The following is an 11,609-nucleotide window of genomic DNA, read 5'->3' on the forward strand; positions in this document are numbered from 1 at the left end:
CCGCTACCAAGATGAAGACACGCCCCCCCTGGAGCACAGCCCGGCCCACCTCCCCAACCAGGTAAACGCCCCCGAGCTGGTGCACGTGGCGGAGAGGAACTTGTCCCACCTCGAGGCCGTCCAAGGGGTCGTGGGCCACGCCCACTTCTCCCCCCTCAAGGTAGGAGACTCAGGCGGCCCCCTCCCCAGTGCGGCCCTCGGAGCCTCGGAACTACAACATCCCCCAAGGCCCGGTAGGGCGTGAGCCGTAGGTGGGGGGAGGCTGGGGCTGGGGAGCTGGGCTTGGGCTCCTGGGGCCGGGGGAGGGAGGGGGCATTTGGGGCGTTGGAAACACCTGATTACCAAAGAGGAGAAAGAGAGGCCAGGCAATTGGGAGTGGGTGTAGGGCTTACAGCCAGGAGTGTGTGTGTGTGCGTGTGTGTGTATGTCTGCGTGTCTGTGCGCACGTGTGTTGAGATGTGTGCATCCCCCAGGATGCTCTCGCGCCCCAGCCCTCTTCATTCCTTCACACCCTCCATCTCCATTTCCATTTTCTGCGGCCAGAGCGCTGCCCTCATTTGCTCTTGTCCCTTCGCTGCCTCCTCCCCCCCACTTCCGGCCTCTGGGCCTGGCTCTCCAGCCCTTTCCATCTGTCTGGCCTGAGACTAGTCGCCCGGGCCTTTCTGCCTCCATCCCCTGACCCGGCCTTTGCACCTCTCCTGTGCGCCACCCCCCTCGCTGCCTTTCCCTCCCTGTTGGCTGGCGGGCTGGTTCTAGATGCTGTCTCTCTCTTCCTCCCACGCACTCTCTTTCTCCCTCTCCCTGATCCCCAGCTCAGGCCCTCTGCGGCCTGATCAGCCTTCTGCCTCGGTAGCCGGCTCCCAACTTCTTCCCCCTCAATCTCCTCTTCTGGGGGCACAGGCTGGGGAGGATGGAGTGTACCAGGCTAGCAGGGAGATTCAGGGGAACACTGTGGGGTCAGGGGTGAGATTCTAGGATCTTGTGGGATGCCCTGGAAGGGGGGGTTGTTGACATTTCACCAAGAAGATGGTGAGGAGGTTTCTGAGCCTAGAGATGAGGAGGCAGAGAGGGGGCAGCAGTAGGTTCTGGGGTGAGAAGGATGTGGTAGGAGAGGAATTGGAGAGGGAGAAAAAGACTGTTCTCAGGCAGGTAGCAAAGTGGAGAGGCAACAGAAGGGTAAGAGGTCCTGGGCCAGGAGACAGACAAGGATGAGACTGTGAAATCAGGGCAGCAGGGTCGAGCTGATTGAGAGGAAGGAAAGGAAGGCTCTGGAGATGAGGAGATGGTGCAGAGGATTCCTGTGAAACTCTGGGGGCTGCAAGGAGTGAAGAAGACTAGAGATGCTTTTTTCCCCCCAAGATGGGGCCATTAAGTCCCTGGGGAAGGAGAAGAGGAGAGAAGGTGGTAGTTAGTACAGAACTAGGGAGGTTTGGAATCTGAGCCCAGGAAGCAGAGGGAAGTGGAAGGAGAGAGTGCTGGAGGCCATGAGTGTGGGAGGGAGGTCCCACGACAAGGCCTGAGCTGGGGGACAAGGAGAAGCCTCAATTTTCAGAGGAGAGGGGGAATGGGTTGAGAATTAAGGATTGTGATTTGGTCATAGAATCTTGAGGGTTTGAGGATGAACTAAGGGAGGGTGGTGCTGATCTCTCTGGGGAATCAGAAATTAAGGTGGAGGATAAGAGCAGGAGACTGATAAGGGATGGGCCGGGATGGGAGGATGCGGACAGGGAAGTGGACAGGGAAGCGGATGGAGAATGGAAGACGCGAATTGAAGGGTGGGGCAGAGATGTAGATGGAGGTTATCGGGTGGGGTAGAGAGAGGGAGGGGACACAGATGAAGGTAGTTGCGGATACAAGATGGGGCCTGGGAAAGGAAATTCTAGGAGAAGGATGGGGATGGCGGTTGAGGATACGCTGTGGGATAGAGGATGGACGCGCGGATGAGAGTTGGGCAGTCAGTGGCTATTGGTTGGACAGTTAGCATCTGCTGAGATTTGAAGGGTCGGAGGATGGTGTTAATAGATTTATGGATATGAAATCAACTATAGAGCTTGAAAATGTGTAGTATGGACAAATAGCAGTAGGAGAGAGGAGGGACCCCTTTGGAAGGAGAGAGCGAGGAGTCTGGGGAATCCGTGATGAGTGCCTCGCGCTTGGTAGGCTCCAAATAAATACTTGTTTAAGGAGGAGATAGGTTGGGGACCCCGGAAGGAGGCTTTTGGCCGCCTTCCCCCATTGCCATGGAAACGTGGCTTCGGTTGCCCAGGCAATTGGGGAAGCCCCTAGGACCGGCCTAAAGCGGGCTCCGCCCTGGAATCTAGAGACCCTGCTGCGTCGAGGCGACTGACGTCAGGGACCTGGGCACACCCCACTTTAACCCTTTCCCGGATGAAGTGGTGGGCGGGCGGAGAATAGATGAGAGGATAGGACCCGGATGTCTTTCACCACTCCCCTTTCCTGATGTTCTTTGCACTGCATAGGGTGAGGGGCGTACGGGAGGGAGGAAAGGAAGTTATTCAGGGTGCGCTGCGCCCTCAATCCTCCTCAGCCTGGACTTATTTCTGCCGGGCTAACGCGGCGGTGGGGGGGAGGGGGGCGGGGCCCAGGTCAGGAAAGGCGGGGCTAGAGGATCCCTTCTGCCTTTGGGAATCTGGTTGCCCTTAGGCCACGCCCCATCGCCCCCTCCTGTTGTCCTGGCGACGGGGCCTCCAGGAGGTGGGTCTCCCCAGGCCTTGGCTGGGCTTAGATACCGTTGCTAGGCAACAGGGTCCCTAGAGGAAGGAGCAGATTTAATGGTGGGTGGGCGAGAGGGAGGGTGGGGCCTGCATCTGAGGGAACCCCGGATTCCCGGGGCCCAGGGTTTAGGGCAAATGTGTGTGAAAATGAGAGGCAAATCTGAGGGAGGGTTATGAAGGTATCTGGGTGTATGTGGGCGGATAGGGACAGGGATGGGGGCAGGAAGGAGGAGCAGGACCCAGTGGACATAAGTCCTGTGGTGTCTGTGTGTAGCACATAAGGCATGCAACACTCTGTGGTGTTACATCCGGTGAGACGCTTTCCCCCCCCGCCCAAGGCGCCCCTCCACCCAACCCTTTACCATCTGCTGCTCCCCTATCTGGCTGTCTCTCCCTTCCTCCTTCTCAGACACCTCCTTCCACATGCAGGGGGCCTGGGCTGGGCAGAATTGGGTCCAGCATGTGTATGTGTGTGTGTATGTAACACGGGCTGAGGCTGGGTCCTTCAAGGAGTCAAGGGTAGCAGAGCGGGCTGGGTTAAGAGACTGAGAAGGTAGCCAGGCCGGTGGGACTCTTGGTTACCGGCTCCCTCGTGAGCCAAGGTTCAGGCAGCTTTTCGTCTCCTTTTTCCCCTCACAGGCCAATTCTCCCCCTGTGATTGTCAACACAGATACCCTAGAAGCCCCGGGATATGTGAGTTGTTTAGATTTTGTGGCCATTACAGAAGAGAGGAGGGAGACAGGGAGGGCCTGGGTCCCAGCAGCCAGGGTAGGGCCAGGTTCTCAGGTAGGAAGTCTGTCTCACTGCTCTTGTGTTTCTGGCCCGTGCTGGAGTTGCAGGTGAACGGGACAGAGGGGGAAATGGAATACGAGGAGATCACACTGGAAAGGGTGAGCAGGCTCCTCCCTCCAAGGTCCTCCCCCCTCGCTCCCTGTCTGTGCTTCTCTCTGTGCCCGTTTTTTCTCTGTGGCCAGCCTCTTAACCCTGTCCCTTCCTGCTCTGGTCACAACTCCCCGACCCACTCCCTTACCCCCTTGCCCTGTCTAGAGTGGGTGGTGAGGGGAGCTGACCCTCTTCCCCTCCTTCTGCCCAGGGTAACTCAGGTCTGGGCTTCAGCATCGCAGGTGGCACTGATAACCCACACATCGGTGACGACCCATCCATTTTCATCACCAAGATCATTCCTGGTGGGGCTGCTGCCCAGGATGGCCGTCTCAGGTGGGGAGAAGAGACAGGGGTTAGGATGCTGATTCCCTTGAAAGGGAGGGCCAGGGCAGCAGGAAGCTCCTGGCTCAGGCCCACTTTGCTGCCCTCAGGGTCAACGATAGCATCTTGTTTGTAAATGAAGTGGATGTGCGGGAGGTGACCCACTCAGCCGCGGTGGAGGCCCTCAAAGAGGCAGGCTCCATCGTCCGCCTCTACGTCATGCGCCGGAAGCCCCCGGCTGAGAAGCTCATGGAGATCAAGCTCATCAAGGGGCCTAAAGGTAGTAACCTGTTATGTCTCCACCCCCATCCCACTGTCCGCTGCCCCAAGGCCTGCTCCCCAGGTACCTGGGCGCCCACCTCTGCCTTCCCCTCTGTCTAGGTCTTGGCTTCAGCATTGCTGGAGGTGTAGGGAACCAGCACATCCCCGGAGATAATAGCATCTATGTAACCAAGATTATCGAAGGGGGTGCTGCCCACAAGGATGGGAGGTTGCAGATTGGAGACAAGATCCTGGCGGTGAGGACCCTCATCACTTTTCTAGCCCACACTTAGGTCTTGCCTACTGGTCCTGAGCAGGCCCAGGCTTCCTTATCGGCTCACCCTCAGTGCATCCGTCTTGAGGATGTTTCTGGTTCTGTCTGAGCTCTGCTTCCCTTGACCCTAGGTCAACAGTGTGGGGCTGGAGGACGTCATGCATGAGGATGCCGTGGCAGCCCTGAAGAACACGTATGATGTTGTCTACCTAAAGGTGGCCAAGCCCAGCAATGCCTACCTGAGTGACAGCTATGCTCCCCCAGACATCACAACCTGTGAGAGCCCTCCAAACCCCAGAGCTGCCCATGCCCCATCTCAGTCACCCCATGACATCCCTGGTGACCATTCCTCTTCAGATATTTCCCCTGAACTGGCCACAACCTCTGTCACTTCCTGTGGTTGGAGAATAGATGGAAAATCGGTCACCATCAAAGAACTAGAAAAGATTGTCAATAGTTCCTCCCGCAGAGGGCACAAGGCCCAGATGGTTTTATGGCTAATTTTATCAAATCCTCATGGAGTAGATAATTCTTATGCTCTTTTTGAATATAAGAAAAGATAAAATGTCTCACATTTCATTTTATGAGGGCATTTGAAAATGGTCACAAAGATTATGTAAAAGAAGGAAAGTAGGGAGTTCCCTGGTGACCTAATGGTTAGGATTCTGGGCTTTCACTGCCGTGGCCTGGCTTCAATCCCTGGTTGGCAGAACTAAGATCCTGCAAGCCGTGAGGTGTGGCAAAAAAAAAAAAAAAAAAAGGAGGAAGAAGAAGGAAAGTATAGGCCAATTTTGCTTCTGAACAGAGATGTAAAAGTATCTAACAACACAGTTGCACAACAAACGCAGCAGTATATTAAGGGAATAACATTGTCACAAAGTAGGGTTTGTTTCAGGGAATTAAAGGTGGTTCATATTATGAAACCTCTCAGTATGATTTATTGTATTAAAAAGTTAAGGGAGAAAAAGGGTAAGTTCATTTCAAATAGATATGGAAAAGGCATTTGATGCAATCCATCATCCTATTTTTGGAGGGAAACTTAGTATACTAGGAACAGAAGCATTTTCCTTAACGTGATTGAAGAATAGCTATCAAAAACTAACAAGGAACACATTCTAATGATAAAATCCTAGCAGTGTGTACATTAAGTTAGGAACTAGGCAAGGATGCCTCTTCCTGCTACTGTTATTCCACATTGCTTTAGAGCGGAGTTTCTCAGTGTTGGGACTGTTGACATTCTTTGTGGTAGGGGGTTGTCCTGTGCCCTGTAGGATGTTTAACAGCAGCCCTGGCCTCTGTCTGTCAGATGAAATGGTTCCCCTCCCCACCAGTGAGAGCAACCAAGAATGTCTTGAGATGCTGCCAATGTCCCCTGGGAGGCGAAATTCCCCTGCGTGAGAATCACTGCTTTAGAGCCTTCAGGCAGTGTAGCAAGAGAAAAAGAATGAATAGATGTTACTTACATTTGAAAGGGGAGAAACAAACTTATCCTTATTTGTAAATTATACTTTTGTCCATCTAGATTAAAATCTAAGTGAATTAACCCAAGAACTTAGAAATAATATGTAGGGTTAAGAAAGTGGCCATAAAATGTAATGGGTAAAAAGATCCCTTTTGCCATAGGAGAAAAGCTCTATAAAATTCGTAGAAAAATAAGCTTGACAAGAAGTGTGTAAGATTTACATGAAGAAAACGATGAAACTTTACTGAAGGACATAAAAGAAGACTGAAGAACTGGAGAGTCACTCGTGCTTCCTGACGCAAAAAACATAATATGCTAAATATCTCAATCTTCTCCAAGTTAATCTCTACATTTTATGCAGTCCTCATCAGAATTTTAATGTCCCCCCTACCCCCAGCTGGAAAAATACATTTGGGAGAATAGCTAAGAAATTTTTGGAAAAGAATAATGAGATGTGACTGCTCCGTCCAAATCTGAAACCATACTGTAAGACCATATTAAAATCACATGGTCTTGTTTCTAAACACCATAACCTACCAAAAGGAACCTTGGCTCCTTGGAGAAAGGGCCAATTCCAAATCTTTTTTTTTTTTTTTTCAATTCCAAATCTTGAGCAAGAAATGTGCAAGATGAACTTGTAACATCTTTCATACTAGAAAGCAAGGAAGATATGAAAGGGTCGTGTCAAAGACACAGAAGTTGAAACTGGCCATTCAACCAAAACTCATTAGAAATGTTAAAATCTACAGGATTATAATGATACTTCAAAACAATTGGGTACCTTTAGAGGATGCTAGGGAACTCATCCATTCTGAAAACTGGCAAATAAAGGGAAAGAGTCAAGCATTTATTCTCCCTTCCTGTACAAACTGCACCTTGGAGTAACCAAATGGTTGATATGGGAACGTTCTTTTTTTAAATCTATTTATTTATTTAGTTTTGGGCTGCATTGGGTCTTCGTTGCTGCGCGCGGGCTTTCTCTAGTTGCAATGAGCGGGGGCTACTCTTTGCGGTGTGCGGGCTTCTCGTTGTGGTGGCTTCTCTTTGTTGCAGAGCACAGGCTCTAGGCACACGGGCTTCAGTAGTTGTGGTATGCAGGCTCCGTAGTTGTGGCTCGCGGGCTTTAGAGCGCAGGTTCAGTAGTTGTGGCGCACAGGCTTAGTTGCTCCATGGCATGTGGGATGTTCCCGGACCAGGGCTCAAACCTGTGTCCCCTGCATTGGCAGGCGGATTCTTAACCACTGCGCCACCAGGGAAGCCCAGGAACGTTCTCTTTTACAGACGAATTCTCACTAATAAATGTTCCTCCCTCAAAAAAAAAACACAAACAAACATAGAATATCAGCGCTATTTTGCTGTCCCCAGTGAACTGTGAGGACCAGGCAGCGATCATCAGTGGCTGCTAAAACTCTTAGGTGAAAGCCTGATGGAGAGCTTTATAATGTATGGATCAGGTTGACAATACCTGAACCTACAGATTTGTCTTACCTAAGAAAAGGCAACCGGACATTGCATCCTGTCATAATGCAGAAAGTACGCAGCACCACCTATGAAATATTCTTGCCAAAAAGTGAACTTGAGTCTCTTTTCGGATGACCAGTGTACAGGAAATACAGGGCAGAGGCGCAGGTTAACACCCCAGGGACAGGGATGCAAGCAGTGATTTACCTATTAGAATTTCCCTAGTAGAATGTGGGAAATTCTGCTAGACAATGCCCTAGTTTTTTCAACAAATGAATGGCCAAGGGGGGGGCGGGGAAAGGGAGAGGAATTTCGTAGATGAAGGGATTTGAGAGATGCTACAACCAAACGAAAAACCCCAAAGCCCGGTATTAATATTCTCCTTGGCTCCGTGATCCCTGCCATACCGAGGTCACGTACCCTTAAGATCCACTGTCCCCTAGGAGCACCAACCGCTACGTCACCTGTGAATTCCTGCCCCTGACATTGCTGTGACCTGACGCCCCCTTTGCCACCCCAGCCTTGTTCCTCTGGCACAGTGACTTCCCCTTTCCCTGAGTCTGGCTCTGCTGATTCCCTAGGGAGGAGGTGGGGTGGTGGGCGCTGTCTTCTTCCATGTACTTCCATCTCATCCTTTCGCCCACGTCTTCCCCCAGCCTATTCCCAGCACCTGGACAACGAGATCAGTCATAGCAGCTACCTGGGCACTGACTACCCCACAGCCATGACCCCCACCTCCCCTCGGCGCTACTCCCCAGTGGCCAAGGACCTGCTCGGGGAGGAAGACATCCCCCGAGAACCGAGGCGGATCGTGATCCACCGGGGATCCACGGGCCTGGGCTTCAACATCGTGGGTGGCGAGGACGGTGAAGGCATCTTCATCTCCTTCATCCTGGCCGGGGGCCCTGCGGACCTCAGTGGGGAGCTGCGGAAGGGGGACCAGATCCTCTCGGTGAGGGAAGGCCAGCCTTTGCCCGGACCACCCCCTTCCCTGAGGGCAGAGCCCTGTAGGCTGGAGCCTGGCCTGCATCTCCAGTGACTCAGCCTCTCCTGCTCTCTCTAGGTCAATGGTGTTGACCTCCGCAACGCCAGCCATGAGCAGGCTGCCATTGCCCTGAAGAACGCGGGCCAGACAGTCACGATCATCGCTCAGTATAAACCGGAAGGTATCGGGCCTGAAGCACGCCTTCTCGTGGGCTCAGCTCTCTGTCTCCTCGGCTCCTGGCTTCAGCAGGGGGCGAGGGAGGGTGGCGGTAGTATGGGGCCCGAGCTCAGGAACCTTCTTGTCCTTCCTCAGAGTACAGCCGGTTCGAGGCCAAGATCCACGACCTTCGGGAACAGCTCATGAACAGCAGCCTGGGCTCAGGGACTGCCTCCCTGCGAAGCAATCCCAAAAGGGGTTTCTACATCAGGTCGGACGCTTCCCGGGCTGGGCTCCAAGTCCTCCTGTGCCCCTCGTCCCCCAGCCAGCTTTCCCCTTCAACCCTGCTGGCCCCCCCTTCCCCCCACCCCTGCCGGCCGACACTCAGCTGGCGACGCTCAGCTGGCATTCCCGCACAGGTTAGCATTGTGAAGTAGTCCCTACGATCCCTACTGCCCCTAGCCCCGGGCACCCTGGCACCTCCCCTGGTACCCCCAGCTGTCCCACAATCTGGTAACTCAAAGGGTAGTGCCTGGCAGAGCAGGGGGCCCCTCGGCTTTTGGAATGTATTGCTGCAGGCTGCCCAGCCCCGTGGGATAACGCAGTCTAGGGGAGGTGGACCACCGCGCTCTCCAGTCTGTCCCCATCTCTCCGGTGGCGTTTTGCTACCTTCTTGGGGCTCCTTCTCCCATTGGCTCCTCTTTCTCGTTCTCCGCAGGCCTAGGCGCTGTGTCTGATGCTTTTTCCCTTCTCTCCCTTTGGGGGCCCGTCCACTCCCATGGCCTCACCTGCCACTCGCTCTGCAGATGTCTCTCAGAGCTGTCAGCTCTGGCCTGACCTCTTCCTCGAGGTCTAGACCTGCAGTTCTGGCCATCTGCTTTCTGGACACGTCCATGGGGATGTCCCACAGGCATTCACACGCAACATGTCCCAAACTGTGAGCTCACCTCTTTCTTCCGTGCGCTCGTGCTGTCTGTCCCACCCAGTGTTCTCTCTCCCTGAATGGCGCCTCCATCCGCCCAGATACCCGGCTCAAACCGGAGCCTCGTCTGGCCCTTTCCTCCCTGCAGGCTTCAGCTGGCTCCCAGGGCTGGTCAGTTCTGACTCCCAGGTGATGCCGGGCAATCCTGGGGTCCCTTCCCTCCTTTCTAGCCCCAGTGATCTGCTCAGCATCTCTGCTATCTCTGCGGTCATTCCTTCCCTTGTCCTGACCTCAGGGGTTATGACTTACAGGCGTTTCATACTGCTGCCGGTAACCAGAGTTTGCAGAGAGTGATCTTTTTTTCTTTCCCTTACGAGTTCGGGTCCACGTTACCCCTGTGACTGTGACGTGTGTGCATACTGCAACTGCTTTCTTGGGAGGGTGCTGTTCTAGATCTTACTCTAGAAATTGCACTGAATCCATAGCCTGTCCGATCCCTGACACAGTGTGGACTGAATGACAGTTCATAGTTATGGTGATCATGAGTTTCGGTAGAGCTTTTGGTCCCCACACAGTTCTAGGGTTTCTCAGAATCCACGGCACCTGTGCTCGTCTCTAGACCCCGGGGTAGAACCTCCAGGTTGGGTCCTGGGGGACGGAGTCCTCACCAGGCTCTGACCAAAGGCCGCCTGCCCTCCAGGGCCCTGTTTGACTATGACAAGACCAAGGACTGTGGCTTCCTGAGCCAGGCTCTGAGCTTCCGCTTTGGGGATGTGCTGCATGTCATCGACGCCAGTGACGAGGAGTGGTGGCAGGCGCGGCGGGTCCACTCTGACAGCGAGACTGATGACATCGGCTTTATCCCCAGCAAACGGCGGTGAGCCTTCCTGCCCCAGACACTGGCGCTCCCAAGGTACCCAGGCTGGGCAGCCAGTAGGGAGGACATGGGTCTGCCTACTGACTCCTTGGGAATCCGTCTGCTGGGCCTTCCCAGCAGCACCATGACTCACGAGAGCACTTCTGGCAAACGCCTCATTTAGGAGCACGGGGCCCAGGGGCTGCTGAGAGATGGGGTTCTCAGCTGGCCCAGGGTGAGGCCATCGGGCTCCTCATGGGCATTTCCCTACACGCCCCCCCACCATCCCTCCATGTATCCCACAGGGTTGAGCGACGGGAGTGGTCAAGGTTAAAGGCCAAGGTAGGTAGAGGAGGCCGTGAGCTTGGGTGGAAGAGTGGGGGGCTCGTGGGCCTGGACTCTTGACCGATCGCATGGCCTGCTCTTTCTTCCTAGGATTGGGGCTCCAGCTCTGGATCACAGGGTACGTAGGGTCAGTTTGGGAAGACCTGAGGTGAGAGGGGCCCTGAGCCTCGCTTGAGTCCTCAGGGCGGCAGCACAGGGCCCCAGGGCCCCTGCATCAGAGCCCCCTTGCCGACGCCCTGCCTCCCACTAGGTCGAGAAGACTCGGTCCTGAGCTACGAGACGGTGACACAGATGGAAGGTGAGGTCTGGCCGTGCGACCTGGCCCAGCCACCCCCGCTCCCTGCTCTGCTCCCGACCTGACCCGCACTCTCTCCTCAGTGCACTACGCTCGCCCCATCATCATCCTCGGGCCCACCAAGGACCGTGCCAATGACGATCTCCTCTCCGAGTTCCCCGACAAGTTCGGATCCTGTGTTCCCCGTGAGTGCCGGGGCCTTGGAATGGGGGGCGGGGCCCAAGCGGTCACACAGGCAGAGCCGCTTCCGGGCATTGGGATGCAGCCGGACACACGGGTTCTCAGAGAAGGGTGCTTCTCAGCCACCCTCATGTTCCATGGTGCCCTTTCCAGGCTGGGGACTTGGAGGACCCGGGGTTGCTGAGGAAGTCTCCCCAGCTGCCTCCTTTCCTGAAGGACTGGCTGGGCACTCTGGTTGGGGGGGGTGGTCGCTGTAGGCAGGGTTTAAGCTAGAGGGATGGTGGTTAGATCTTTGGGTGGTGGGGTGACTTCCTGGCAGATACGACACGGCCCAAGCGGGAGTATGAGATAGATGGCCGGGATTACCACTTCGTGTCATCCCGGGAGAAAATGGAGAAGGACATCCAGGCGCACAAGTTCATTGAGGCCGGCCAGTACAACAGCCACCTGTATGGAACCAGCGTCCAGTCC

At 54.6% G+C, this 11,609-nt stretch overlaps 1 protein-coding gene across 1 annotated transcript in view; it reads left to right on the forward strand.

Annotated features, from left to right (window-relative positions):
- DLG4 (discs large MAGUK scaffold protein 4) overlaps positions 1-11,609 on the forward strand; it is a 21,215-nt gene that overhangs the window by 7,809 nt on the left and 1,797 nt on the right. Inside the window, 16 exon segments of the mRNA XM_024731342.1 lie at positions 1-61; positions 3,375-3,428; positions 3,575-3,625; positions 3,829-3,953; positions 4,052-4,221; positions 4,323-4,459; positions 4,608-4,752; positions 8,056-8,351; positions 8,463-8,565; positions 8,697-8,811; positions 10,163-10,339; positions 10,624-10,660; positions 10,754-10,781; positions 10,914-10,961; positions 11,042-11,143; positions 11,458-11,608. Of these exon segments, the coding sequence (XP_024587110.1) occupies positions 1-61; positions 3,375-3,428; positions 3,575-3,625; positions 3,829-3,953; positions 4,052-4,221; positions 4,323-4,459; positions 4,608-4,752; positions 8,056-8,351; positions 8,463-8,565; positions 8,697-8,811; positions 10,163-10,339; positions 10,624-10,660; positions 10,754-10,781; positions 10,914-10,961; positions 11,042-11,143; positions 11,458-11,608 (1,800 nt within the window).

The sequence above is a fragment of the Neophocaena asiaeorientalis genome, unplaced genomic scaffold (assembly GCF_003031525.2).
Source record: "Neophocaena asiaeorientalis asiaeorientalis breed wild unplaced genomic scaffold, Neophocaena_asiaeorientalis_V1.1 scaffold1189, whole genome shotgun sequence".
NCBI lineage: Eukaryota > Metazoa > Chordata > Mammalia > Artiodactyla > Phocoenidae > Neophocaena > Neophocaena asiaeorientalis.